At 49.1% G+C, this 27,949-nt stretch overlaps 1 protein-coding gene across 13 annotated transcripts in view; it reads left to right on the top strand.

Annotated features, from left to right (window-relative positions):
• Positions 1-130: 130 nt before the first annotated feature.
• Positions 131-27,949, top strand: part of LOC6500276 (rho GTPase-activating protein 100F) — a 33,735-nt gene continuing 5,916 nt past the window's right edge. The window contains exons 1-10 of one of the 13 annotated variants that reach the window (XM_032453299.2): positions 133-1,463; positions 4,532-4,845; positions 21,022-21,603; positions 21,696-21,969; positions 22,034-23,136; positions 23,221-24,337; positions 24,395-24,474; positions 24,543-24,852; positions 25,572-25,706; positions 27,774-27,903. In XM_032453299.2, the coding sequence (XP_032309190.1) occupies positions 4,759-4,845; positions 21,022-21,603; positions 21,696-21,969; positions 22,034-23,136; positions 23,221-24,337; positions 24,395-24,474; positions 24,543-24,852; positions 25,572-25,706; positions 27,774-27,859 (3,774 nt within the window). In that variant the 5' untranslated portion in view covers positions 133-1,463; positions 4,532-4,758 and the 3' untranslated portion in view covers positions 27,860-27,903. Of the gene's footprint in view, positions 1,464-4,531; positions 4,846-11,769; positions 12,151-13,265; positions 13,838-21,021; positions 21,604-21,695; positions 21,970-22,033; positions 23,137-23,220; positions 24,338-24,394; positions 24,475-24,542; positions 24,853-25,036; positions 27,904-27,949 lie in introns of those variants that run through there. The other 12 variants (XM_032453294.2, XM_014910985.3, XM_032453286.2 and 9 more) reach the window with 12 other exon arrangements.

Raw genomic sequence — 27,949 nt, 5'->3', positions numbered from 1 at the left:
CAGTTTTAGAATTTTGAGGCCTCCACCTTCAAATATACCGAAATGTTGTCTCAAAGTACCAAAATCTCACGATGACTAACTCAAGTTTTAAAGCTTTTTTGAAAATAAAAGTTGAATATTTATTTAGAAATGCATATATAAAAAGCTCTAAATTCATATTTTGATATTAAAATTGCATATTTTCGCATCTAGCAACACTAGCTTTTTGGCGCATGCGCGTCCTTTGGATCTTCCTTCGTGCATTTTCAAGCTGCATTTTTCTCTCGTCGTTCGCTGGTGACCGTTGTTGCTCTGCAGGAAACCATTTTGTGGGTGAATCAAAGCCAAGAAAACTGGAGTTGCGGCTCAAAAACACGACAACAAGACGCGCAAGGCCCCAGGTGCAGCTGGGATAGTTGAAAATACAAGGAAAGTGCGGCGGAAAAGCCGAAAACACGGACCAACAACGCCGCTGAAAAGTGGGAAAAAAAGGCTACCGAGTACCGAGTACCGAGTGGTGGAGTGAGTGGGAGCTGGAAAGAGCCCGCAAGTGGTGGGTGTTGTGCACTGGTGTGTGTGCGTTGCTCCAAATTCGCGGCGTCGGCGCAGGAACTCGATGGGGCTCTTTCTCTCTTGGCGAACGGAACAGGATATTTTATTATACTGAAATTCGTACGCAGGAAATTCGCATAGTTGTGAAAGCTTCGTGCTGGCACACGGACGCAGTTCGCATTCCGTTGCTGGGCTCCTCGCACCCGCACCCGCACTCACCCGCGCGCACTCACACACTCGTCCCCCATCGGCGATACTCGGCCGAAAATCAATTTAGGCAAGATAAGCGCCTGGCGCTCCACAGTGGCAGCTTTTCCGTCGAAACATGCTGAAGTTAACTCATAAATTGCGCAAAAAAACCCGCAGCAAAAAAGTGACTGCTGCGGTGGACACAAATTTGTGAAACGCAACGGGCATCGGGCAACGGGCAACGAAACGCAACGAACGCGAGGAGAGAGGCAGCGCAGAAGAGGATGCGAGGATGTACTTTCAAGTCAATGACCACCGAACCAGCAATTTATCAGCTTCAACGACCACAACGTAGCTCCAACAACCAGCCAGCCTCGCATCTCGCCATTTGGGCATTTGTGCATTTACAGTTATCTCACTGCCGCAGCATCAGCGGAAAGTAGTCCCGAATCGGAGCCACAACTATTCAGTATACGAGCAGGCCAGAGCCACCGCACTGCAAAGAGCGGAGCACTTGCGGTCCAGAGAGCGAGAGAACGAGTGCATCCTCCACACTACAGCGGCACACTTACGACTTCTCCTCCACCGTCTAATCGGCTCCTGCTCCTGCACTTCTGCTCCCGCTGTCATCCAGTGGCTGTCATCCGCAATTTGTGATCTCATGTTTTCATAACTCGGGCGGCCGCTGGCACGGATTAGGAAGAACGTCAACGTCGGGCGCCCTGTTCCTGCTCCAACTGCAGGTAAGGCGCTATAAAATTTAAAGGTTTATTGAGAAAGTTTCTTTCACTCTTTAAGGGCCAACCACAAGTAATCTTTAGCCCAAAGGTTTCAGGTGTCCTTTTTTGTTTTTAGAAGGTCCTCCGCCCAAAGCCCCACTGTATATACACGGTTTTTAATTAAACAGGAACGGCAGTTCCCTATCTAGGCGCAGCATTCCATCAAAACAATACGCAGCCGTCGAGAAATCAAATGTCTTGTGGTGACTGCTCCCTAGCATCAAAGGACTTGAAAGCCTCGGCCCCAAGCCCACTCTGTATCGAGAAGGTAGCGTGGGAAACCGACTTGCGAAAGGCAGGGACCTAAGAGAAAGGGACCTAAGCTCGGCAGGGGAAAAGACAAAAAAGAAAACATTAACCACGACATTAACAATCAGAAATGTTTTCGTGTCCTTTTTCACCGCCGCTGCTCCGTGGCGCTACCCCCCAGGCTCCCCAGAGAGGGCCCCCAACTACCCTTGAAGCTAAGAGCTTTGCTCCAATTTTCAAGCCAGCCGGGGTGGGGGCTCAGTGTGGAGCACCAACAGTCAGTGCCACCTAAAATTATTTTTGCGGCAAAGCTAAAACACTATTAATGTGGCAAAGGACTTTGTTTCGGACGATGCAACTTAAAGTTCGGGGATCCTGGGTAGTTGAGCATGGAAACCTAATTCTAGTGCTTCATCTGATCCGCTAAGCTCGTTCTGTGTGGTGCAGGGCCCTGCAGCCACAATTCCATCCCCTCGGAATCTGCAACTCACTAATTGGGTAAACCCCTGCTGGTACTCCGCCCGGCTTTTCCGGTTCCTATGGTCCGAGTGGCGAGTAGAAAGAGCCTGCTTGTGTGTGGACTCTCGCTTGATGAGCCAACTAAGAAAAATGCCATGTAAGGATGCACTGCGGCAATATAGCTGATTCCAGGTAGAAAGAAGAGTAGTAGAGTTCCATTAGGTTCCATTAGTTGGTTCAACTGCAGTGTAACTATTTAAAGAGGAAGTATTTGTCTGCGAATTGGGGAACCGAGGAGCATGTGAAGTGGTGTGGGGGTGGATCTGCAAGTCCAACATCATGTTAAGAGGGGCTGAGCAGCTTCAGTGCTTCGGGTTGGAGCCTAAAATATGAATTGGCAACCCTCTTGTCCTTAATTCATATAAATTTTTTATTCAACCTCAAACGCCATTTGCTTCTAGTCAGAAAGTGCCTCTTGCTGGCTCTCCAAACTTTTTCCCCAAACCCCAAGTGCGAGTGTTTCCCATTTTTGTGTGGGAAGAGTCTTTTTTATTGTTTGACAAATGATTTGCACTCTTTGCCGCTCAAATGGGTGGGGGCGGGGCTCTGACACTTACGGACTGGCAGAAAAATCATGTACATGGGAATCACAGCGGCAGAATTTATGACGTCATTATAACACATATTATGCGCGCCTAGACATCGTCCCGGCGCCCGTCCCGGCTCATGGAGACTAGTGACCTGCAATGGTGTCCCCGCTGCTGTAGTGGTTGTTGCTCCCACCCCGTTGTTGGAACACAAGCACCCGACACCCGTTTCGCTGCGGATTGCAGTTCTCTGTCGTAGCTGCTGTGACAGGAAGTATCTTGTATCTCCATGTTGCAAGTCGTGCTTCTGACTCATCTGCAACACAGCGTCTAACTCACGCATGCTGGCGAGTTCTGTGTTTCTGCTGCGAGAATTCGTTAAGTTATTTTAGGCTTTAGCTGAAAAATTCCCTTGCAAAGGATAAAATATTATTTCAAAACTGCCTTTAGGGTTGAAACTTGAAACTTAAGCAGCCTGAAGCAGCCTCCTCTAACAGAAGCCAGTTTCCAGTGACGCAGATGCGCCCCATTAAACACTTGCATTTGCATAAGGACATCTCTGCATTCTTCCCCAGCTGCCACTGAATGTTCTGTGCTGGAATGTGGCATTTTTCACAGCTCCAGTCGGTCCAGACAACGGCTTTTTGTTCAACTAGCTACAAAAACGCCACTTGGAGTCGCGGGAAAAGTGCCGGAAGTATGTAGCTCCACCCTCCACTCTACTCATTACTTGCGATGATGAATAGTTTTCTTCACAAGTTACAAGAGATGCCCCACAAAGTAATGGCTGTCTGTATGTGGAAATCAATAGAGTTTATTTTAATTAAATAAATTGCAGTTTTCAAACCGGAATCAGTCGGTCTTCAAACATAAGCAGCATAGCTGCTGCTACATTTATGTATCTGGAGCTGTGGGGTTTTATCTAAACGCTCGCACACGTCCTTAGCAGTTGCAGTTCCTGTAAACTGTCCTCTGCTCCTCCGACCCTTCCCGTTTCAATGCTGCCTCTCCTCCAAAGCCCAGCAAAATGTTTTTAATTAAAAATTATATCCAGCATTCACAAGGATAGCAGGACGCCGCTTTGTTTGCTGGCCAGGATCTGCACCGGGGCTTTGGAAGGGGATTTGAAAGTGTTGACTTGTACATTGTTAGCCACGCTAAGCGAAAATAGAGGAAAATACATTGCTTCTCTTTCGTTGTATCGCGCCATATCAGTCCCTTGAAGGCCTTTAGATCCTTTGTTCGAAGTTTGCAGATCTCTTAACCATTAGTTTTAAGCGCCAGCCAGTAAGTAACAAAATAAGAGTTGTGTGGATACATTTAAACGCTTTAATGGTGGATACTTGTACGTGTACTAGGTGTGATTCCATGGGATGGGTAGGAAAAAGTTGTCCGACCACTCGAATGGCTTGTCAGAGGAGAGCAAACGACACATGTCAGGCCCGTGGCTTCCGGCTTCAGGCTCGCGAACGGCAAAGCCTCATTAAGTAACACACCCACCGACACTTTCGAGGCGCAGTGCACACACTGCACAGCGAACTCCTTCAGGACATCAGCACTGGCTCGACATCCGATCAGTTTTACTTCTGTTATTGACGATAAGTAGTTGGAAAATGTGCTTCAGAACAAGTTTAGGGTTATAGAGACCGCTCCATGTACTCCTCTGGGCGTTGACTATCAAGTGACAGTGAGTACGTAACTCCCACTCACCACACACCTTGTGTTTTACTCTTCCAGGAACTCACAACGAGCAACGAATAAATCGAACTTGCATTTTTATATCGTATTTTTGTAAGAAACCAAATCGGAACGTGTTCAGCATTCAGCCAATGCCATCGAATCCAACTCGGTTTGGAAGAGAAGTCAACCGAGCGGGCAATTAACAGAGTTGCCTTCAAACGAACCCCCACCACCCCACAGGCGGAACGCAGAAGGATATTCCCCAATCGGATCCCCACTAATAAATGCAGTGGAAGAAGAAGTTTACTCGATTAAAAGCGGCTACTGGAAATTCGCGTGTGCGAAGAATGCTTTGTTGTGGACGTAGAAAGGTGAGTGTCCTTACACTATTTATTACTCGCAGTACTCTATTGCCTTTCAAATATTATTTAAACGGGGCTCCACTGCCTGCCTTCGCCTCCCTGCGGTTGCCATAATAATTGAACATTTTACACCAGAATTTCAATGAAGGCCTAATTGCAAAATCTGATTTTTCCCCGACGCAGTGACACCACATGTGTGTGGAAGGCAGGCAAGGCGGTGTTTACATGTACAAAATACCCGGCATGCTTCCGCAATTTTAATGCAGCGATACATATATGTATGTGGGGCCAAACTCAATTACCAGACACTCGGGCAGCTGGGCGGGGGACACTCCCCCATCCTGCTTTAATTAAAGTCACCGCCGGCGTAATGCAATTTTTAAAATAAACTCCCAATTGAATGCCCAGTAATTGGGGTGAACAAGGGGTTTAATCGGAGGGTGGCCCCGTAATGTGATTGAGTTCCGTCTCGGACCCACTGAAATGGATAAGAGTACTTGCTCGACTGCGCCCAACCTGTCTGGCACCTTCATTAGGCACTCAGCGGAGCAAGACGTCCATGCTCCTGTTCTCCATGCTCAGTTGGGGGTGTTGGGACTGCGGGAATATTTAGGGCCTGAAGTCACTTAAGGTATTATTCCAGTATTCAGATCCTGCCCATTTAAAGATTACTGTGAGGGCTTATAGTCGGTGCTTCTTAGTATTTGTTTTTCCTGGTGCAGTCTTTGGAGAAACTTTATGGAAAGTCCTTGCAGATGACTCCCTGGGACCCGGTTGCAACCTTATGCAGACCGCAGCCACGCCCGGCGCACTGTCTTTATAGTTGCCAGAGTTATAGTTGATTATTTTTCATTTCGCCGCGCCGCAAAACTTTGACTTTGGTTGCCTGACATCGGAAAGTTGAACAAATAAATTAATTTACCCGCCGCTGAAGCTCCGCCGAAGAGGCTGGCTGCCATCTAGATCGTCCCACGGGTCCTGGAACAGAAGGCGGAAGCCACTGGAGAAGGGCCGCCCTTTAATTGCATTTCTTCGCCCCGACCGCGTGTTTGCTTTAATCAGTTTGGCGTCAGGCCGGGTAAATTGATTTGTTAAACAATTTTTAATTGAAATGGGAGCTCGCCGCTGGCGGGGGTCGGTGGTCGGGCGAGGAACACCGAACTTTGGATGCCAATACTTGCCAGGCGCTTCCGGCCCGCTCCTTTCCGACTTTCCTTGGCACTCGCAGCGGCAAGCAGCTGCAAAGTTGGTCAGGTCGCGCTGGCATTTCTATTGGCACTCACACGAGTGCTGAGTGGCAGCCAAACGGGCCAATTGAGTGGGGATTCCAATCGAGTGGCATGCCTCGGCTGGAAATCAGCATATTGAATTACAAATTGGAGGGCTGCCCCCGCCTGTAAACGAAACCTATCAATGGGTCCGTTTCGGCGGCGCGGTGCAGCATCCAGTACCCGGGATTGTTGGCGGAATTTCAATAAATTCCGCGCTCTGGCCTGGCAGTAAATTATTTTGATTTATGTGCAACTCGACGCATGAGTGATGTGGAGTGGCAGCCAAAAATGCGCATTGCCTGCGTTTGAAATGCAATTGAAAGTTTCGCGATGAAAACGCGAAAGATTGAATGACGAATGCGCTCCACCCACTCACTGGCTACTGATTTCGATTTGTTCATGGGATCCGTGCCTAATGTTAAATGTATTCCCATTTCCAGAAGAGATTAGTGTCGTAATAAATTGAGGAAGTACTTGCTTTCAGGCCCTCAAATGTTTTCCTGATTACTTGCGAAACTGAATGAAAGTTTATGAAAATAGTTTGCGGCCTCGGTCGCTTCTTGGAGGCTTTGCGGAAAAGTTTTCAACTTGTGTGCCATGCAGCGGCACGTTTGGTGCCCTGAAATGGCGCAGGATGATGGCATCCCACTCCCATTCCTCTCCGGGGATCTGCCGAGTGCCATTCACAAATAAATGGCGGGCATTTAGGCACCCAAAGTCTGGAGTCTTTGCGCCTGTTGTTTGAGTTTCCCAGCCCCAGCTCCAGCTCCAGCTCCAGCTCACAGCTCGCAGCTGCCTGGGAAGAACAATTGGAAGGCGTCGGAGGAAACGGAGGGACGGACCACTGGCACAGAACTTTTGCCTCAATGCAGATAAGGATATTGCCTCAGCTGTAGCTGCAGATATAGATGTATCTGGCCAGAGGCACGGGAAGAAATGAAGAAACCGAACCTAGTGCTGTTTAGGCCAATACAATAACCAGAGACCGTAGGATAAATTTACAGAGTTTTCTCTCAGTGCCCTCTGCTCCAAAATATACAAGGCGGGGGAAAGTTTCCGGGCAAACACTGGCACAGCATTCTTCCTCCGACTTCGCCGCGGCAAACTGCTCCCAATACTCCTTGCTTTCCCCTGCAATTTTCTCAACAGAAAGGCGTTTCTGCTCCGCTGCACTTTGTGGAGTCTCCCATCTCCTCCGTCTTGCCTCTTCTTTGCTTGGCCAATGACTTGAAAAAGGTACAAAAACGCGGCAAACTATTAATTGGCAGCAGCAGGTGTAGCGGTTTTTAATTGCTGCCAACGCAGCGCAAAGTTTCCTCCTCCTGGCAGCTAATAAGCTCGATTTTGGGAGCATTGACTTGGAAGGCGGTGCGATAGCTCTGATTAATTCTTGGCTGGGCCTCCGAAAGCCAAAACGGCCAAAACGGCGAGCCCGTCACGTCATTCACAATTAATAGGAACCAGCCTGGGCTGAGTTGTTTAGCGCTTTAAGAGAGTCTGTAAACTGCTATAAACTGATCCTAGGGCGGAACACGGCACTGGACCGGGACCAGAGCGCCTTGGCACTTGGCTCTTCTGCTGGGGATGCTCCCGTGCTGTACCGAGTCCTCAGGGGCGGGAGTCACTTCTCGCAGTACGTGCCCTTCGTCTGAGTCACTAATTGCAAAAGTCTTACGCAACTACACAGGACGCACTCGCATTCCACATCCATCGAGGAGCTGCTGTCGGTGCGCTGCGTGCACGTAGAATATTTGCCTGTCAATGGGTCGCCTCCCCACCGGGAGGCTGTCGAACGTGTTTGTATATTTTCGCAGTCCGTGTCCCAGAATTTTGACAGACAGCTGTGGGGCGAGGAGCCTTGCCTGGAACACATTTTAATTATTTCCGTCGGAAGGGCAGCGGGCCATTAAAATGATGAGCGGGAATTAGCCCGGCCTTGCGGTAGAGGCAATGGGCTGCCGTCCGCTGAGCCGAGCTGAGCCTGCCTGCTCTGCTTTCTGATTTCTGCCTCCAGCTCTTGGCCGACTGCGCTCTCTATGCCCTGCATTTAAGTGGCAGTGCTGCGTGTGACACATTTTAATTTTGGACCATAAAAACATCAACAACTCGCCGAGGTGGCTGCCTGCTGCTGGTGGTGGAATCCACACGGAGGCCCCTCGACCAGTTGCCAAAGGAAAGGACTGTACAGTGTACACTGAGAGGAAAGCGCTCCAGGAACATTTGATTTTTACTGAAAATAGAGATTTTTCAAAGCCAATCTTTCCTTTTACTTGTTTAGCCCATAGTGTTTTTGTTCCAAGTGTGAGGGGGCGAAAATGTGGCATGCATTTCGCAAAACGAAGCTAACCCCACAACCTGCTGCAGAATGCAGCATCCTTGCTGCGTGTGTGTGTCCTGCGCATGTATGGGTGCACTAAAAGCGGTTCATGCCACTCACAAGTAAGCCCGCTCCGAGTGCTTGCTGCGTCCAACACCCACACCCGATTGTTGTGTGGATAGGTCGTGGCTTGCGTGTTCCAGTCCTCCCGTCCCACCCGTTCGCCAACCACCCACCCTGTTTACCCTGTTACAACTACCCCCTTGCACCACCCAACCTTTTCACCTTGGGCTGCTGAAATTTTTGGTTTGCTTTGCAGTGGATTTCCGTAACGTTTTGCAGGACCCTCCGTGCTCCTCCATGCCTTCCTCTGGCCTGCGTCTGCCTCCCCCTCCTCCTTGCCCCACTCCCGGTGGCCCTTTAACGTATTTTGCATTTTGCGAGCCCACATCCAGGGGGCCCAGGGCTGTGGGCGGGCGGAGCACTTTCTCCCTTCTACCGGGCGGGCTCTTCTACCGTCCTTACCTTTCTCTCGTACTTGGGGAGCTTTCGTAGTAGAGAAAAGAGAGCCGCTTCCAGTGTTTTTGAGTTCGGCTTTGGGGCTTCTTTGCGCTCCTTGAGTGTGCCCAGAGCCCAAAACGTTAAATTATTATTGCCTACATTTGGGGGACACTCTTGCTGGGTGCACGCCTGCTGTCCACCCCCGCAAACAGACCTAGCATCTAAGCTTTTAGTTTAATAGTAATATCTCCATGGTAATTAGTGGGCATAAGAACAGATTACAGCAGTTTGGGTTACCACAACTTCTCCTGCGGTGCGTTGCCCCTCCAGTAGGCTACTGCGCTAATGATGAGGCAAGGACACTTCTATTGTGCTCGGTACTAATAGATGCAGGGCGAAGGGCGGGCGAAAGAACAAAGCCAAAGGCCTTGGGCCACGACATGTTAATGGGCGAAGACATGGTCGCAATTGTGCCAAGGCCTCCTTCGGCTCTCAGCCAGTTCCATATCAAGTGTGATTGATGGGGTGAGTGGTGGTGGTGGGTGGTGCTCGCTGTGCACCCGTAGATGATGCGGCATTTTCACGCCAATTGCGATTAGTTGTTAACAGCGGCTGCAATTAGCCAAGTGCCAAGGAGAGTGGCGGCGGCATTAATTGCTGGTGAGGGCAGTTAGAGGCAATTTAGTGCCGCGGCAGAGGCGGTCTTCCATTTCCCAAGCCCAGCAATCGGGTTGCTCTGAACCCAAATCGAGGTGAAAGCCGCTAAGAGGCTTAGGCCCACGTAAGAGCCACAACTCTTTCCAAATTCCTTCTAAGGTAGCAGGGTGGAAAGTGGCCAGGACCTCCACTGACAAAAAGGTTACACTCAAACTCCTATAGTTCTATGCGGATAAGTTGCCAATAATATCTGTATCCATTTTGACTCAGCTATCGAATAATTACAATCCAAAATCCCTATTCTTTTTGATCGGTTTGGCACAATTTCGAACTAAAGAACATTGGGCCAGTTTTCGTGGGGATTTTCGAATTCAATTCCGCCCGTGCGGCTCTTGGGAGCTGCGAACGCAATTTGCTGCGCTTGACAAATTCCAATGACAAGAATTTTTCCTCTCCGGAAGTTTGTTATTAGCCACTCGCATCCGGCAGTAGTCACATAGTCCCCCCACAGTCCACAGTGGCAGTCGCATTCGCACTCGGCCGGATAAACTCGGTGCCCTGACCCGGCCAGCAGCACGGGGTGACCCCTAACCTCCCCCACTCCAGTCACCAGTCAGTCCATTATGGCGCGCATCTTATCCGCGCAGGCGTCTACGCTGCGTATACGCTACGTGGTGTACTGCCGTACTCCTGTCGGGCAGCTACCGTCGGCGTGCTGCTTGTCTAGCAGAGGCTCACCGCCAGCTCCTTGGAAAACACTTTGCGAAATGCATTCATGTTGTACGTCACCGGGCCTGACAGTAGTTGCCTGTCAGCAGTCGGTGGATCGCCGGAATGGCTCGCTGGATTGGCGGCTCGGCCAACCAACCTGACCCACATTCGACCGGGGTGCAGAGTGTGGTGTGGCGGGGTGCGGATTTTATGAATGATGTGGCCCACTCCCCCACACAACCGGCCATGCCACAGGATACCACCTATCTTTGGCTCTTGGCGGCCTTTCTATCAATTGTAATGCGTTTTTAATGGCCGAGAGTGGCATCTGTGTGTGACATCGGCCCGGTTTCAAGGTATTTAAATTATTCACAGTGCTTTCGGTGGCCCTGTTTCGCTTTGTTTCGTTTCTCCTTCGTTTTAAAAAAACAAACATTTGCCGGCCATTGTGGACCGTTATCTGTCATAATGTTTGTCTGACACGCCAGCCGAGTTCCCGGCCTCCGGTCCCCGGCCTCTGGGCCCGGTCCTCTTTCGAAAAGCGACACTGAGTTGGGTCTTCTGACCTGCGAGTCTCCGTGATTGGCATTTTTTGTGCCACTCGGCCCGCAGCCCCTGCCGGGTCGAGTGTTGCGGGAGTCGAGAGCAGGCCTAAGTGATCCAATGGAAATGATTGGAGTGGCTCATCGAGACCGGGAGGCGGGAGGCGAGTGCGGTCCTGTCCGAGGATGAATGGGCTAACAGCGACTTGAATAATAAGTAAGCTTCTGGGGGGGAAAGCTCTTGTCCGAGTATCGATGACAAATGAAGCTTTCGGGTTCGATTTTTCCCCCAAGTGGGAGTACAAATAGGCCGATTAAAATCACAATATTAAAGTGGGTTACATAAACCTATATTTTTGTCATATTTTGAAGTCTTTATTTGGGGGGCTTGGAATACTAACAGCAGTTCAATAAATGTGAATGAATATGGAAGAGTAGCACTTCTTATGTGGGATTCTCTCGAAAACTAGAATTCTTATCATTATTTTGGCCTAAGGATGCCTTGGGAAAGGGCCCAGGACAAGTTCATGACCGCAGGGGCGGGAAATCTCATCTGGCAATGCCGGAGAGCAGCGGCGGTCTGCTTCTGCATCCTGGCGCGAATCAGCAGAATCCCCAAATCCCGACTGCCAATTTGCTCGTGTTAAATAATTCAAATACACACACAGTGGGCGCGGGGAGGGGGCCATTCAGCATTCAGCACGCAAACGCACACCACGATCCTGGACTCGCCAGTCGCTAGAACACCGACGTCCTCGACTCGGAGCTTTTGCTCCAGAAAGCTTCTCCCCGCCGGGAGAGAGTTGTGGCCGAGTTTCCCGCTGGCGTGGGCAACTGTATTTTCTATTGTGTATTCTGTGCTTGCTCCAATTCCGAGAGCGTGGGCTCGGCTCCGGCCTTTCCGACTCTCCGGCTGTCGGCTGTCGGCCTCGGAGTTTTTCCGCCGGGCTCCAATACGCAAGTTTCAGTTGAGCGCGTCGGACGTCCGTCGCTGTTTCGAATCGGTCCATCGCTGTAGGTCGTGCGTGGCGTCCCGTGTCCTGCGTCCCGTGTTCCGTGCTCCGTGTGGTGTGTGAGTGTGTGGTCTTCTTTGCGTTGTAGTATTTGCATCGGCGCTAGCGCATGTACTACTATACATACATACCTGCAGGGCTCGTGGCGTGTAGTAAAGCCCATTAAAAAGCAACTTATTCAATACTATTCCACGCAAGCGGGCCAAGGCGCTACCGAGGGGCCTACCGAGGAGCCCAGAACCGAGACTGAATCATCGGCCGGCTCTGAAAATAGTCGCTGAAACGCGTGTGGAACCAGCGCGGTAAAATTTTAATGCAGCGTAAAATTGTCAAGCTCAATCAACAAAAAACCGATAATTCCGAAAACTCTCTTGGGAACTGTATTTTTTGGGCATCAGCTCTGCACTAGATAGGTTGAAAGTGGAGAGTCCTTTGCAGCATATAGTTTGAATAGCGAGGCCTGTGCCAGTGCCAATAACGTAATAAAACATAAAACACAGATTTGGGAAGAAGCTGGCCACGTGTGTGAGAGAGAAGTGTAATTTATTATGGCCAGACAACGTTGCGTATACGCAACTTATTTATTTTTTCCTGGGAGGGGGCGGGGGCGCCTGCGACAGGCTACTCAGGCTGACTGTCCCATATACAGACAAAATTTCTGCTGCCAAATGCGCGCGCTCACGCCCCCTCGCACACACCCCAACACAACTCCCACACCCACCACCGCCAAGACAAAGGGCACATGGTGGAGGGACAGATGCACACACTTAAGGTTCAACAGCCCGACCGCCTCGAAAGGAGCTCAGAGCAGGGCGGAAGAGGGGCAGGGCGGGGAAGGGCGGCCATTATCTTCGACAAGGATAACCCACGTAACTGGGGCCATATTGCGTATACCACGCGTATTTCGAGCTCACTCCGGGGGATTTCGGGCTTCATCTTTTGTCTGCCAAAGCTGCGAAATGTAATTTTTGGCATTTACTGCTGCGCTGTCACGTCTTAGCACGTTGGTGGCCGACCCCCACTCGAAGGCGCCTCTGCCCGGCCTGTACTGCCGCGCGGGAAGCGAAAGTGGAGCCGGAGGCGTTGTTTGTGGCTACACTCGAACAAACAGTTGCAGATTGTGTTGAGTTGAGGGCCTTCGGCTCTCTATTTTCGGTTTAAAGTAAATCATTCAAGCAGTCAACGTCCCCCCACCTGCTTCCCGCAAACTAGAGGGCACTGCCGCCAGGTTTAATTAGATATGTGCCGGAAAATAATGAAATTTTTGCACGGCCAGTTGGAACTACTCTCGCCGGCCAGGGGGGGCGGTTTCTCGACCGTATCCTGTCTCGGCTTCCTGCCGAAAGTCACAAGGGGAGTCAGGGTAGCTCAAACCGCACTTAAAATGCCGTTTAAATCAATTGTGTAGAAATTTCAGAAGCGATTTGGCAAACGGCCCTCCGGGAAGATAGAGAGCCGCCACTGGTAGTGAAGCGTGAAAGGCAAACATAAATATTTTCGGTTGGCAACAAAAGGCGGTCGAGGGGAAAGCACACCCACTCGCACAAACTAAGCAGGACATCCCACACATGAACACAGACAGATACAGTTGTCATAACTCTCGCGAGCTTGCTATCCGAAACGCGTATAGAGCCCAGAGCCCAAAACGAAGCGAAAACCAAATAAAGCGATTGGAACTAAGCCTTGGGACGTGAGCCGCAGCAACAAAATACGTATCGAATCGTTACATAAGACTACGAAACCGAAAATAATCAAATAAACCACCGAACGTCACACACAGCGAATTAAGTTTAGAGGGAACAAAGGAGTCCCATAACGTATAAATTAGAAACCAATACATATCGGCTCATATCGATATAGAGCTAGAGCATTATATTTTGGTGTTTAACCCTTCGACGCAGGAGCACATAAAGCACGTTGGCGGCCACTAAGTTGATGTGTGATAGCGCCACCACAGGATGTTTCCTGACCAGAAGCAGCCATCGGAAGGTGAGTCCCCCAGGGAGGAAAGGGCGGTTTCGGTATTAATAGCACATCATCGACCCACAGGGAGAACAGATCCTCCAGGGCGAATCCAATGCAATAAATTACTGCACATAATGAGCTTACGGTTTATCGGTCCTTGGTTGTTGTCTCGGTTCGGAGGACTCGCAATTATAAGCTACAGGATAGAAGTGTATTTGTCGGAAAATGCCAAAGTAGGCGCCTATCAGCGTCGATATGAAGCTGAAAAGGTCACAGGCTATTAGCTCCTGGGTCCTAGCCCCCAGATCCAGACCATGGGTCCGAACGGAATGTGGGAGTCCCTCAGCTACAAAGCGGGAGAGGCGAATTCGCATGACATTTTCGAATATATTTCAGAGTGTTCCGCTTTAATATACATGTACGTATTGGTATGCAAATATTTCTTCGTGCTCTGTTTGTCAAATACTAGGCCCCTTAAGCTCCAGGTCCCGCCCCTACTCTAGCTTCCGCTTGGGCTGGCGCCGCCCAATGAAATAAATTTCTCCATTCCTTGCCTATTGTTAGCCTTTTAAGTTTTATTCCGGCATCGTGGGAGGAAAACATAGTATGTTTTAAAGAATAATGCATTATGTATGGCGACACGCAGTCAAATCATAAGCTTTAAAGAACATTAGAAGTTTGGTCTGAAAAGTTAAAAACAAGTTAACAGGGTTGTCTGGGCGAACCCTGGACCTACAATAAGTTTTTTATTTGTTTGGCAAAGTCTATTCGCTTGAGCACTGGCGCGGGTGGGGAGTGCAACTTTCAGATACTTCTGGGCGACGGCGGAGTGGAGGGCCCTTGAAATATTGCAATGAAATTCCGCCAAGCCTGCCCTCCTCGGCGTGGCCGGAAGCAGCTCCCCTTCTCGGGAAGGCGCTGAAATATTTGCATAGATAATAGCGGGCATGGAATTGTTTGCGCAGTTCTTCTTTTCGGCTGGTAATTAATTTTTCAGGCGAGCAGGGCCCTTGATTCGGATAATTACATTTTTTAGACCTTCTCTGCAGGGCTGTGGAGGAGAAATCTCCGATCCTTTAATATAAGTACTTAAATTCCCACTCAGAATCACCGCCCTCCCTGAACATGCACGCAGTGTATTTGTGAATCCGGACCCTATCCTGGCCCTATCCCACCGAACTGAGCCTGTGAGTCCTGGTGTCTGCGAGAGTGATTGGAGTAGCCCGGGTCCTGGGGACTTCGTCTCTGCCACTCGGTACTTGTGATTAGATGGGGGTTAAAGTCTGTTTTTGACGCCCTGTCGTTGAAGCATCTTGATATCCTTCTGGCCTGGCCTACGGATCTGTGCAGATGGCTTTGGATGAGTGTTCCGGGATCCAATCGCATAATACGACGCTTGGAATACGTTTGAGGCTCCCTTTGTGTGCTGGAAAATTTGAATGCAATCAATAAATCACTAATACGCCGCGTGTGCCTGTGAAAGGGTGGGATCTACTGCCCGCCCCTGCTCGTCCTTTGGGCTGTCAAGTCAGGCACAATGCGGCTTGTGTCACTCGGGTTGTCGTCGTGGTTGTTACTTGGCTGCCTCGTCCTTGTTGTTTGCCTTAATTTGCGGTTATCTCTCAGCCAACTCCCCACTGGGCCAGCCCGATGCAATCCCTTCCGCTTCGAGTGTGTGTGTGTCCTTTGGCTACTTCTTCCACTGTCACTGGCATGCCTGCCAAGGACTCTGAAGTTCAGGTATCCTTTCTGTTTTAATCCTAACTGCTGGCTTCTGTTTTAATCAATTTTAGAAAGTGTCCCTGCCATGCCTTGCTCTGAAAGCCACAAAACAGACTAACTTTCTACCGCTGAAATGAACTATGGAGACGCGAGCTAAAGTCAGGCAGTGGCGACAAATATTTTTGCTTTGGAGCAGCTGCACGAGGCAACTGTTATTAACGTGGTTGTGGCGGCAATTTTCGCTTGACATTTTAGTGGAATTGTTGTCAGTGAATGCGGTGAGTCGTAGCCAGAGAAACAGTCGAGTGACGTGTAATTGGCGGGGAGGAACCGCCCAGGGAATACCACCGACCCATCCGGGAGCCCATTATTATCAAAATATAATTATGCAGGCTTTGTATGTGGTTCAGGCGGAACTTGGCTTGTGCTCGGACTTCAACTAGGGAGGACTTCCTGAAAACAATTCCCCGAAATTCCCGAGCCGGAATAATCGATAGTGTAAGCTCCAAAATTTAGTGGCCCTAAGCTGTGGCCACGTTACGGCCATTAAAGTTGGCTCCCCAGGGCATTAGCTGTTTCTTCGCCGGAGTGAGTAATTTAATCAGTTCGAGCACCATTAGACAAATAACATGACTGGCTTCTATGTTTAGCATTATTAATTACACGGCCGTGGCCGGGCCAAATCAATTCTCTGGCATCAAGTAGCAACAAAGCCAAGAAATTATTCTCGTTTTTGTTTGGCCTACTGGGTTTGTTGGCATTCAGGAAATTCGGGAAAACAAAGAAGATCGAATGGCCAGATCCCACATCCTGCTAAATCACACGCTCCGGCAATCAATCAATCCGTCGGACAATCAATCAAGCGGCGGGGAGGATTGGTCGGGGTATTGGCTAACTGACAGACTGGAGAACTGGGGGACTGAAGAAGAAAGAAAGCTCGGGACGGGCTAGACATTACAATTATGGCTTGTCAATTATTAAGCAGGCCGCGTCCGGCGAATGACGCACTTTTCCACTGCAAAGGTCAGTTCAAGTCCATGCGCCGAAGACACTGGAAGAGGTCCCCAAGTGCCAGCTAGTTGAGCTTTGATACAATTTGGTCTAAACTGCAACCTGCGGTATGTTCAGCCCAGGGTATCAGAAAAATAGCAACATTGCCGACTGCCTGATTCGGCCCTCCTAGCTCCTGGCAGTTAATGGCGTTTGTTCCGACATAATTACAATTTTAGTCAATTTCCGTTACCGGGTGTTTATACTTTATTTGGCTGTAAAGGCACTAAAACGATTTTATTGATTCGTGCTGTCACGCAACTTCCTCCCATGGCTTGTGCCTCCGCGCCCACCGCTTTCCCGAAACCATTTTCCGAAAAACTTCCCCCGTATATGTTGGGAATAATCCAAAAATGTGTAAAGCTTCTTAAAGTCCATCCCCAATGTGTGAGCTGATGTGTTGACGATTCCCAATTAGTTGTTGTCGGTGAGGCCTTTAATGGACCCCTAGCTGAGGGCTGGGGTGGACTTTTATAGACTCGCTGCTCAGCCAGCAGTTAGGTTAGCATAATGAAGTCGAAATGAGCCCGAACCGGCAGACCTCCGAACTAGGGGCTTTGTCTGCCCCCGGATTGTGAGTCACACTTGGCGTCTACCTTATTACTTCCTCGGTCTCGGCCTAAAGGCGCTTAAGGGAAACCAGCCTTGCTAGTTTGCATTTGGCCGATTGGCCGATTCCGAGTTCGCCTTACAATCTCCCACATCCCCCTTTCTCATTGGGCGCAGGTTGATAAACTATTCACTCACTAATTAAGTGGGTGACGCACTGTACCTATTGTTAGGAAGGGAAGGAGTTCGCCTTCAGCTTTGCAGTTGGAATCTGCAGCAGACCTGGTGTTTCTGGTGCAGTTAGCAAAGGATCCCGGGCCCTAGCTTGTCAAGACTTAATTCTATCAGTTTATGCTGCCCTGCCTCTCCCGACTGTCCAAATATTAGAATATAATTTGTATATTTCCAAGTGACGATGAAAGTGTGGCAGGTCCTGGAAAAAATAGTGACACAGAGCTGGAACAGAGTGGTGGTGGAGGCAGGGCAGTGGCCGGATAGTACGGCAGGACATGTGGGTGCATAAATTTCATGCTGACAGCCTGGACGTGGAGTGTTTGCTGTTGCTTTGCCACTTCACGTGTCCATTTAGAGCCAGGGCGCACTTCGGCCTAAGCAAGCCTGCACGCGATGCAACCATCTGGATTTATTGTTTTCGTTCTACTTGCTCTTTGCGCCCGAGCAGAGGCCATTTCAGCTTTGCCCAAGAGTGAGGAACAAGGGTATGTAGGCTTCGGATCCGCCCGGAGTTGGCTGTCCTTTCTTGTTATTCCTTTATTTAATGTGGGGGACACTCGTTAGAAATCAAGAACAGGGAGGGCCTACGCCTCGTTTACGCCTAGGCCCACCAAGTCCTCTTTGATATTGAATACAGTTGTTCAGCCCCGCCCAAGCCCCGACTCGACTCACACATACACGCGAGTGGGCGGTACTCCGAGAAAACAACAACGAATGGCCTTTTGTTGTGCCTCGGAGCGTGTGTGCTAATGATGCCTCGCCATAATTCGCATGAAATATTTATTTGGCCATGCACTTTCAGTTGACTGAACGACCCACCGCCGTACTCAGATACCACTGCAGTTCAGGCTCTACACTTTCATAGCTTAGTGCCTCTCAGGCATCTGGAAACAGTTTCCCTCCTCTTGGTTCGAATTTCTGCCTCGAGTCACTGATTGGGAGCAGACCCATTTACTCTCAGTGCCCCCTCAGATTGTCCGAATGTTCATGCATATAATTAGTGGAAATTCTAGGAACCGGAAATGAAGGGGCGGCCAATGCTCACCCGTAATCACAGTGCTCCTCCATCTTTTTGCGAGTGTGACAAAATTATACAAGAAACTTTGAAAGAATTTTACACAGCCCCAACGCCGACTACTTTGTGATGCCTACTTGCCGGCGTATAATGGAGTGGCAACTGGCCCAGCCCCGTCCCTCCGACAGGAATCCATTAAAAGCTTTCTGGGGGCTCTGGAGCCCGACTATGCCATCCCAGGACTGTGCTTACAACCAATTTCTTGACGCCCCAGCCCTCGCCAAAATCAAAGTAACACATTGTAGTGCGCTGATGGAAAGGGCAGGGCACAACTGACGTTGTGACATCATCGGATCCGCACGTCACGGGCCGGGCACTCTCGCACAGTATCCCTTTCCCTGCCCGGGTCCCGACTCTGCCGGTTCGCATGACGCTGCGGCGAGTTACGTGGTACTGACAGAAATTACAGCTGGTGGAGTCCTCAAGAAACAAAATACAAAATGGAACAAACCCAGACCCTGACGAAATAATTACTGCCAGCTTTTTGGGGCACAGCTTAACTATTATAGTTTCTGCATGGAAAGTAGAAAGGCTCGTTTGCGCCAAGCCGAATAAACTCACATATAAAGCTTTGGTTCAGCAATTTAATCGAAAATATACAAAACAAAATGTATGATATTGTTTTCAGTGACTATTGACTCTTCCGATTTTTTAATTGGATCACAAAGTCAGTTAATTGTATATTTATCTTTAGAATCGGATTCCCGTGGGCGAAGCCCTGTTATCCATTTTTATTCCAAAACCATAAAACCAATTTAAATGCAGACTCTTTTAGGGTATTTCTCTCCAGAATCGGGTTCCAATTGGCAAAGATACAGCCATCGGCGTGGCTCATACTGCTGTCCCATGAATTTTTTAAGAGGACCCCCCAGAAAAGGGACTAAAAATGTAAAAAATATTTCGTTCCCAGATTTGGACGCAGATCGATGGAGAATCGCCCTACGAATCTTTTAAGGCATTCCTCTCTAGAATCAGGTGACTATTGGCAAAGATACAGCCTTCGGCGTGGCTCATATTGCCGTCCCACGCATTTTTCAAGAGGATCCCCCAGAAAAGGGACTAAAAATGTAAAAAATATTTCGTTCCCAGATTTGGACGCAGATCGATGGAGAATCGACCTACGAATCTTTTAAGGTATTCCTCTCTAGAATCGGGTTCCTATTGGCAAAGATACAGCCTTCGGCGTGGCTCATATTGCCGTCCCATGCATTTTTCAAGAGGACCCCCCAGAAAAGGGACAAAAAATGTAAAAAATATTTCGTTCCGAGATTTGGATGCAGATCGATGGGGAATCAATCTACGAATCTTTTAAGGTATTCCTCTCTAGAATCGGGTTCCTATTGGCAAAGATACAGCCTTCGGCGTGGCTCATATAGCCGTCCCATGCATTTTTCAAGAGGACCCCCCAGAAAAGGGACAAAAAATCTAAAAAATATTTCGTTCCGAGATTTGGACGCAGATCGATGGAGAATCGACCTACGAATCTTTTAAGGCATTCCTCTCTAGAATCAGGTGACTATTGGCAAAGATTCAGCCTTCGGCGCGGCTCATATTGCCGTCCCACGCATTTTTCAAGAGGATCCCCCAGAAAAGAGACTAAAAATGTAAAAAATATTTCGTTCCCAGATTTGGACGCAGATCGATGGAGAATCGACCTACGAATCTTTTAAGGCATTCCTCTCTAGAATCAGGTGACTATTGGCAAAGATTCAGCCTTCGGCGTGGCTCATATTGCCGTCCCATGCATTTTTCAAGAGGATCCCCCAGAAAAGGGACTAAAAATGTAAAAAATATTTCGTTCCCAGATTTGGACGCAGATCGATGGAGAATCGACCTACGAATCTTTTAAGGTATTCCTCTCTAGAATCGGGTTCCTATTGGCAAAGATACAGCCTTCGGCGTGGCTCATATTGCCGTCCCATGCATTTTTCAAGAGGACCCCCCAGAAAAGGGACAAAAAATGTAAAAAATATTTCGTTCCGAGATTTGGATGCAGATCGATGGGGAATCGATCTACGAATCTTTTAAGGTATTCCTCTCTAGAATCGGGTTCCTATTGGCAAAGATACAGCCTTCGGCGTGGCTCATATAGCCGTCCCATGCATTTTTCAAGAGGACCCCCCAGAAAAGGGACAAAAAATCTAAAAAATATTTCGTTCCGAGATTTGGACGCAGATCGATGGAGAATCGACCTACGAATCTTTTAAGGCATTCCTCTCTAGAATCAGGTGACTATTGGCAAAGATTCAGCCTTCGGCGCGGCTCATATTGCCGTCCCATGCATTTTTCAAGAGGATCCCCCAGAAAAGGGACTAAAAATGTAAAAAATATTTCGTTCCCAGATTTGGACGCAGATCGATGGAGAATCGATCTACGAATCTTTTAAGGTATTACTCTTTAGAATCGGGTTCCTATTGGCAAAGATACAGCCTTCGGCGTGGCTCATATTGCCGTCCCATGAAAATCTAAAAACTATTTTCGGTTCTGAATATCCTCAAAAAGGTTTTCTTAATTTTGACTGATGGATAATAACAAAAATGGGAAAAAACCAATTATAAATTCGTTTTTACTCTTTCAGGAGAATGGAAGATCAGTTCCTGATGTCACTGCCAGTCCGGGTAGAGCACCTCCAGGCCCGCTGCCAGCCAATCAGCTATCCTCGCTGGGCAACCAACAGCCGCACCATGGGAACCAGCAGCACCACGGGAACCATGCGAACCAGCAGCACCACGGCAACCACCGCGGCCATAGCGGCAGTCTGTCAAATGCGGTGGGCGCCAAGGATCCAGTGCTGTTGCAAGGCGACTTCCGCAAGGTCAGCGGCATCAGCTCGGAGATCTTTCGGCAGATAGAGGCCGTGGAGAATGACCACGATCCTAATACGGCGGCGGCCCTCGAAGCGGTGGAGAGGCGCGGAGAGATGATTGTGCGCATTCTAGAGCCCCGGTGCATGGGCAGCAAGCCGGCGGTGGACGCAGCCCACAAACTGATGAACAAGGCCGATGGGCGGCATACGGTGCAACTGGTGGAAATCGTCAAGCGCCCCGGCCAGACACTGGGTCTGTACATCCGCGAAGGGAATGGAGCCGACCGCACCGATGGCGTTTTCATCTCCCGGATCGCTTTAGAGTCTGCCGTTTACAACAGCGGCTGTCTGAGGGTAAGATACTCAAAATTCTTTCATTTATTCTGGCTCATTTATGAATGTAAAAATTGCCCGCTAATGATTACTTTTCTATTTGCGTACTCTAGGTGGGTGATGAAATCTTGGCGGTTAACCTGGTGGACGTCACCCACATGTCCCTGGACGATGTCGTTATCATCATGTCAATTCCACGACGACTGGTGCTGGCCATTCGCCAGAGGCGTGGCAACCGAGGCACTGGCTCCCCGGGACCTCCAACTCTTTCCAGGCCCGAGCAAAAGCCGCCACCGGTAGTGGTAATCAAGCGTGATCTGCGCGACGAGGATCTGGACGAAACTGATCGGATGCCAAGGCCGCGATCATCACGTGATAGACGTACAGGTAGTTTAAAATTTACGCCATGTTTGCCATGCTAATCGGATGCTTCTCTCTGTGTTTGTTTCAGGGGACGGCCGCGAGATGACGGAGTCCAGATCCCGCTTGGGTCTGGGTCTGAACAACTACAGTCCACAGTCGGAGCAGCTGGACATGTACTACAATACAAGAGGAGGTGCCGGCGGAGGAGGGCCTATGGGAGAGCCTCCTAACTGGGGATACAAACCACCACCCCCTCCATCATCCGTGATTACGGAGCAGCCCACAAAAGGACACGCCTTTGCGCCATCTCATGCCTACTACCAAAATGCGGGAACTCTAGAGAGTTTAGCAGAGAAGGTGCACGCATTTTACCCAGGAGCACCCGGTGGACCACCTGTAGGGCCCTCTCGGCGAATGTCCACTGGCACCGGCAACGTGGGTCTGGCCCAACAGCACGCTAGGTTTCCTCGATCGGGCTCGGACCAGCACCTCCCCCGCGTTGAATATGCAGATTACTCGAACTCTCTGGGCCGCCACTCTTTGCTCCGTTCCAGCTTAAAGCCAGGAACGGCTGGAGGAGCTCCTCTTCCAGTGGGCGTAGGTGGCACACTAGGGCGCTATGGCCGCTACGATCAGCAGAGGAGCGGCGGCGTCTCCAAGTACGGTCCGCCGGCTGCAGGAGCCCAGTCTCTGACTCGCCGTTCCAGGCCGAACCTGGACTACTCCAGTGACACAGAGGCTACGATTGGTCCACGATCGAGCTACTACTACTACAACCGCCCCGCCATCGCAAGCATGCCAAGAGGATCAGGTGGCGGCGGAGGAGGGGCAGCCGCCGCCGCAGCCATGCTGGCAGCGGATCATCTTAACAAATTCAACTCGTTGCCTCGCGAGCGACCCGGCGTCCGACTGCAGGGAATGCGATCGCGAATCGGTGATCGTCTAGTGGACGAAAACGATGGCAATACTTCGGCACCGGAGTTCGACGCGCGGCGGGGCAGGGATCTGCGCCAAAGAATCACTGCTAGCCCGTCGATATTCACGGCGGACGAGTACCGTGCTTGGCTGAGGAGGGCGCCGAGCAGCTCAGCCATTGCGGAGCAAATGCGGATGACACGAGACATGTTTGCCCAGCCACGGGCACAGAGGTTCTCGTGCAGTGCCGAAAATATTCACGATGTGCTTAGAAACGTAAGTTGGATTCCGATGCAATTACCGATTAATTACCATAGAGCATTTTGAGTTTTACTTATACAAGAATTTTTTATATTTCAGACGGAAAGCATCTACTCGAGCAGGAACCACATCCTCGGCACCGGCACTTTAGATCGCAATATGGGCCTCACCCGCCCTATCTCGGCGCTGCCAGTGAGATCTATGTCCTCGCAGCATATCGGAGGCGCAGGTTCCATCCGCTCGCCCAGCATACGCCGCATGCGGCAGTTACTGGAGCTCTCCGCTGGACCGGCCAGTCCTAGTGGCAGCATAATGAGCACTGGGGGCCACCAAAGTCCTGCACCTACACCAAGTGCTACGCTGCCGCGTCCCCATCGCCAGATCGACATCAATCCGGCGGAGTTTGCGAAGTACAAGCTGGACAAGCCCATTGTAGACATGGGAGGTGTCTCCGGCATGCTATGGATTCACCTTCTTGCTGGTCGCGGCCTGAGAACAGCTCCAGAAGGAGTAGGTCCCGGAGGAGCAGCACCACCGGGACAAACTCGAGATCTCTACTGCGTTATTGAGTGCGACCGCGTGCACAAGGCTCGCACGGTAGTGCGATCTGGTGACCTGCAGTTCGACTGGGACGAGTCCTTCGAGCTGGACTTAGTGGGCAACAAACAGCTCGACGTGCTGGTTTACTCCTGGGACCCGCAGCACAGGCACAAACTGTGCTACCGCGGGGCCATTTCACTATCAGCCATTCTGAGGCAGTCTCCCTTGCATCAGCTGGCTCTCAAGGTGGAGCCCAGAGGCACTATCTACATCCGAATGCGTCACACGGATCCCCTGGCCCTCTACAAGCGTCGCGGACTGCCCAGCTTACGGGCCGGTTACCCGACCCTATTCGGAGCTGACCTCGAGTCAGTGGTGAATCGAGAGTCTAAGGGTGCGCCCGGCTGTGCACCAGTACCCATCGTTCTGCGGCGATGCGTGGAGGAGGTGGAACGTCGGGGGCTTGACATAATCGGGCTGTACCGACTGTGCGGTTCTGCCACCAAGAAGCGACTGCTGCGCGAGGCCTTCGAGCGCAACAGCCGCGCAGTGGAATTGAGCCCGGAGCATGTTCCTGACATCAACGTCATCACCGGGGTGCTCAAGGACTACCTCAGGGAGCTTCCAGAGCCACTGTTCACTCGATGTCTTTTCCAAATGACGGTGGATGCTTTGGGTGAGTACTATTTCGCGTAATTGTCATAACAAAAAACTAATTGCTTTTCGATTTCAGCTGTCTGCCTGCCAGATGACCCAGAGGGCAATGCGAAACTGATGCTTAGCATCCTCGACTGTCTGCCGCGGGCAAACCGGGTATGTTTCAGAGTAGGATTTTTGCGTTTATTCCACGAGGTTTTCTGATTCGCGGCTTCTCTCCCTAGGCCACGCTTGTGTTCCTGCTCGACCACTTGTCGCTGGTGGTGTCCAACTCGGAGCGGAACAAGATGTCCGCCCAGGCGCTCGCCACAGTGATGGGCCCCCCGCTGATGCTGCATTCGGCGAGTGCGCAACCGGGCGCTGACATTGATCATGCCCAGCCGATCGCGGTGCTGAAGTATCTTCTCCAGATCTGGCCGCAGCCGCAGGCGCAGCATCAGCAGCTGGCGCAGCACATGGCCGGCGCTACAGGGGCGATGCTGTCCGGTATGGCCACTGCCGGCAGCATGAGCAATATGGCCGGCGTTGCTTCAGGTAACGTACTCCCAGCGTCCAAAACCCAAATCGAACCGACAAAATACACCCTGGAAACCACAGACACAATTCAGACACAGATACAGATACAAAGAACCGATACCCACAAACGAAGTGTAGTTTTTTACACTCTTGCAAGAAGTTTTTACTCCATCATTTCGTTTCTGCTTTGGATGCATCGCAGCATCAGCAGCTGTTCCAAGTCAATTATTCTCTTCACCCGTTGGACCTCCTTTTAAGCCTGAAGTGCGGCACGATGTCTTGATTCGTCTCACAGTTGAAAGTTAAGCAAGCACAGACACAGCAGCGCATAGAAACACAATCCCACCGACATAATGGGTTGCTCAACAAATTATTTTAATTTGACTTTTTAGTTTCATGTTCGAAGTTGCGACTTATCTTTGTTGTGTGCATTTTCCTCGGTCTTTTAAATAACTTATGCAATAGGAAAAGGTACAATATTTGATGGAATATGCATAATTTTTACGCAGTATTTCATTGTTTTCGATCTCGCCCATTGTTTAAATTACTTTTGAGGTCGCGAAACAGGTCACAACTATGTAGGGCTTCATCTTGCTTGAGGGTGAACGAAAGGGTTTTCTGTTTTGTTTTTGGCGACAACACCTACCCACAACTCACCAACCATAACTCGGTCACCGAGACATCCTCCATCCAACTCGCATCCACATTAATATTGATTAATACAGAGTCCTATGTAGACAGGTCGGCGCGGCGAGTCAACAGGGCAGCGTGGAAGCAAAGTCAGTGCGTTGCCAGCGGACAGACAGGCACTCCTTCTGCAGCAGCAGGCGCAGCTCATGGCGGCGGGCAACCTACTGCGCTCGTCCACTTCGGTAACCAACATACTCTCCCAAGGCCATCCTCAGCTCTCAGCCACAGCCAACAGTCATCTGTATCAATCAGTAGTGGGTCAGTTAGCTCAATCGCATCGAGCCTTGCAACAAGCGGTGCAACAGGTAAACAAAAACAGTGGGACACCACGACGCACACGATACAACAAAACCAACATAACCCATCAGAACAGAGGCAGGACTCAGTAAAATATAAAATCTTATGGAAGGATGCCCTTTGTAGCCAGAAACTTATCTATATTAACAAGCACATAAGAAGTTCCATAACACACAAGGCACTCGTACTAATATTTAACAATTGTCTGGGAAAATATTTAAAAAATGCCTGCGTGGGACATTAATCTTTTACTAAGGACATTCGGAGAAGTTTCCTGTCTCGGATATATTCCGGATATACATTTCTTTATTCAGGCATTTCGAGAGTTTGAATTAATGAGTTTTTCCTCATTTATTCTTGCAATTACCTCCCGGTAAAGGAACTCTTTTAACTTTCAAACACATGACCTGTTTCACTCCCATAATCCTTAGGCAAAAGCTTTAAATATAATTAATTTGTTAGACAGGTTATCCAAGTTTCACCTCTTAGGGGAAGAGAAAAATAGCAGTATCGACCCATGGAAATACTTAACATCACGAACAAACACTAACACATTTTCTTGTCTTTAAACTTTCCCTGTTGACCGTTTTGCAAAAGAAAAGATGACGAAATATTTTTAGAAACATACATCCACAAACGAAACTATTAATTGAATCTTTCCAAACATTATTTGTTGTCAATTTGATTTGCGCTTTTTCAAAAAACAAAAACTATGAAATGTTATCAATGCAGTAAAGTAAATCCTAATTTGCTGATACTTTGTAATTGTGTGACCTATTTATACACCTATAACCATGTCTATACGTATATACTCTAACGTATCGGTGTGATATATAATGATGGTAATGATGATAAATGAAGCGATGTGATTTATGTTGAGAGGCGTGTAAAGCATGATTGGCCCACTACTGGTAACAAATAAATATACATTCTTGTATCGACTCCTTGTTCCACATGTACTCCTCGAATCCAAATCCAATAATTATTCATACATGCTAAGAAATAACACACGAACATGTACATGCTTTATTTCACTCGCGTTGTGCCATTGTAAAAATCATCAAAACATTAGCCCCAAGAGCTTGAAACCCCCAAAAATTAGCTTTCGGTTGTTCCCACTGTGGCTAGTTTTTAAAAAGTACCCACAACCACAGATCCATATAACTTGCTAGGAACTTAAGACACTTGGCATTTAATTCAAATTCATTTGAGACTCCCTAGGTTAAAGTTTGTACGTTCATAAAAGGGTTTTACCTTCAGTTAATATTGCACCTTATTACTTTTGTAAGACTTGCGCACTCTCCTGAAGTAATTAAATGGGTGCCACTGAAGACTTTATTTTTATATATTCGTACGTGTAGAAAAGTCAATTTACTAGTCAATAATATTGATAAAGTTTCTTATATTTCATATAAAGTAATTAAATTATAAAAAAAATGCCCTTAAAATGAACTGTAATTAAGTTTACATTGGGAGAACCTAAGGAATTCGGTGGTAGCTACATTTTAGTTCATTGTATTCACTATGCATGTCTTGATCGTCACTCTTCACCATCACCATCACAGTTCCACAGTTCACATTTCCCAAAACCTTAAATCCGTCAGCAACCTTTGATTGGTTTACGAATTGGCCGTTCCCCAGTACGAGAAATGCATCCGCACGCAGTGATTTTGTCCTTTGTCTTTATAACTAAATGTGCTCGTTGTACTTAACATCCTGTCTCACTACCTGTCCGACACCTCCGAAACACCCACTAACACAGCAAACTAGCCCGATTCTAAATTTTAAATTATCTGCACCCACCAAACCAACACTTAGCACGTATTGCGCCCCAACCCTAAATAAAACTAAAAAAATTCTAGAAATCCATAGAAAAATAAAATTTGACCATCTGGTGCGGGGTTCACCTGCCCTTTCTTTTCTTCTCTTGTCTCTCGACTAATACCTTGCAGCCCTATCAATTGGGGGCCTCAGTGGTCTCAGCAATTCCCGACCCATCGCCACTGCCACTTCCCGGCACACCCTCCCCAGGCAGTAGTTCGGCCTCGACAGGATCAGGCTCCGGATCGGGATCGGGAAAAAGTAAGTAAGCTAAGCATGTCATTTAAAACTGAAGCTCATGTGATCC

Source organism: Drosophila ananassae, chromosome 2L (genome assembly GCF_017639315.1).
Source record: "Drosophila ananassae strain 14024-0371.13 chromosome 2L, ASM1763931v2, whole genome shotgun sequence".
NCBI lineage: Eukaryota > Metazoa > Arthropoda > Insecta > Diptera > Drosophilidae > Drosophila > Drosophila ananassae.
The sequence above is the reverse complement of the archived record's forward strand: the minus strand, read 5'-3'. Positions and strand labels throughout refer to the sequence as shown.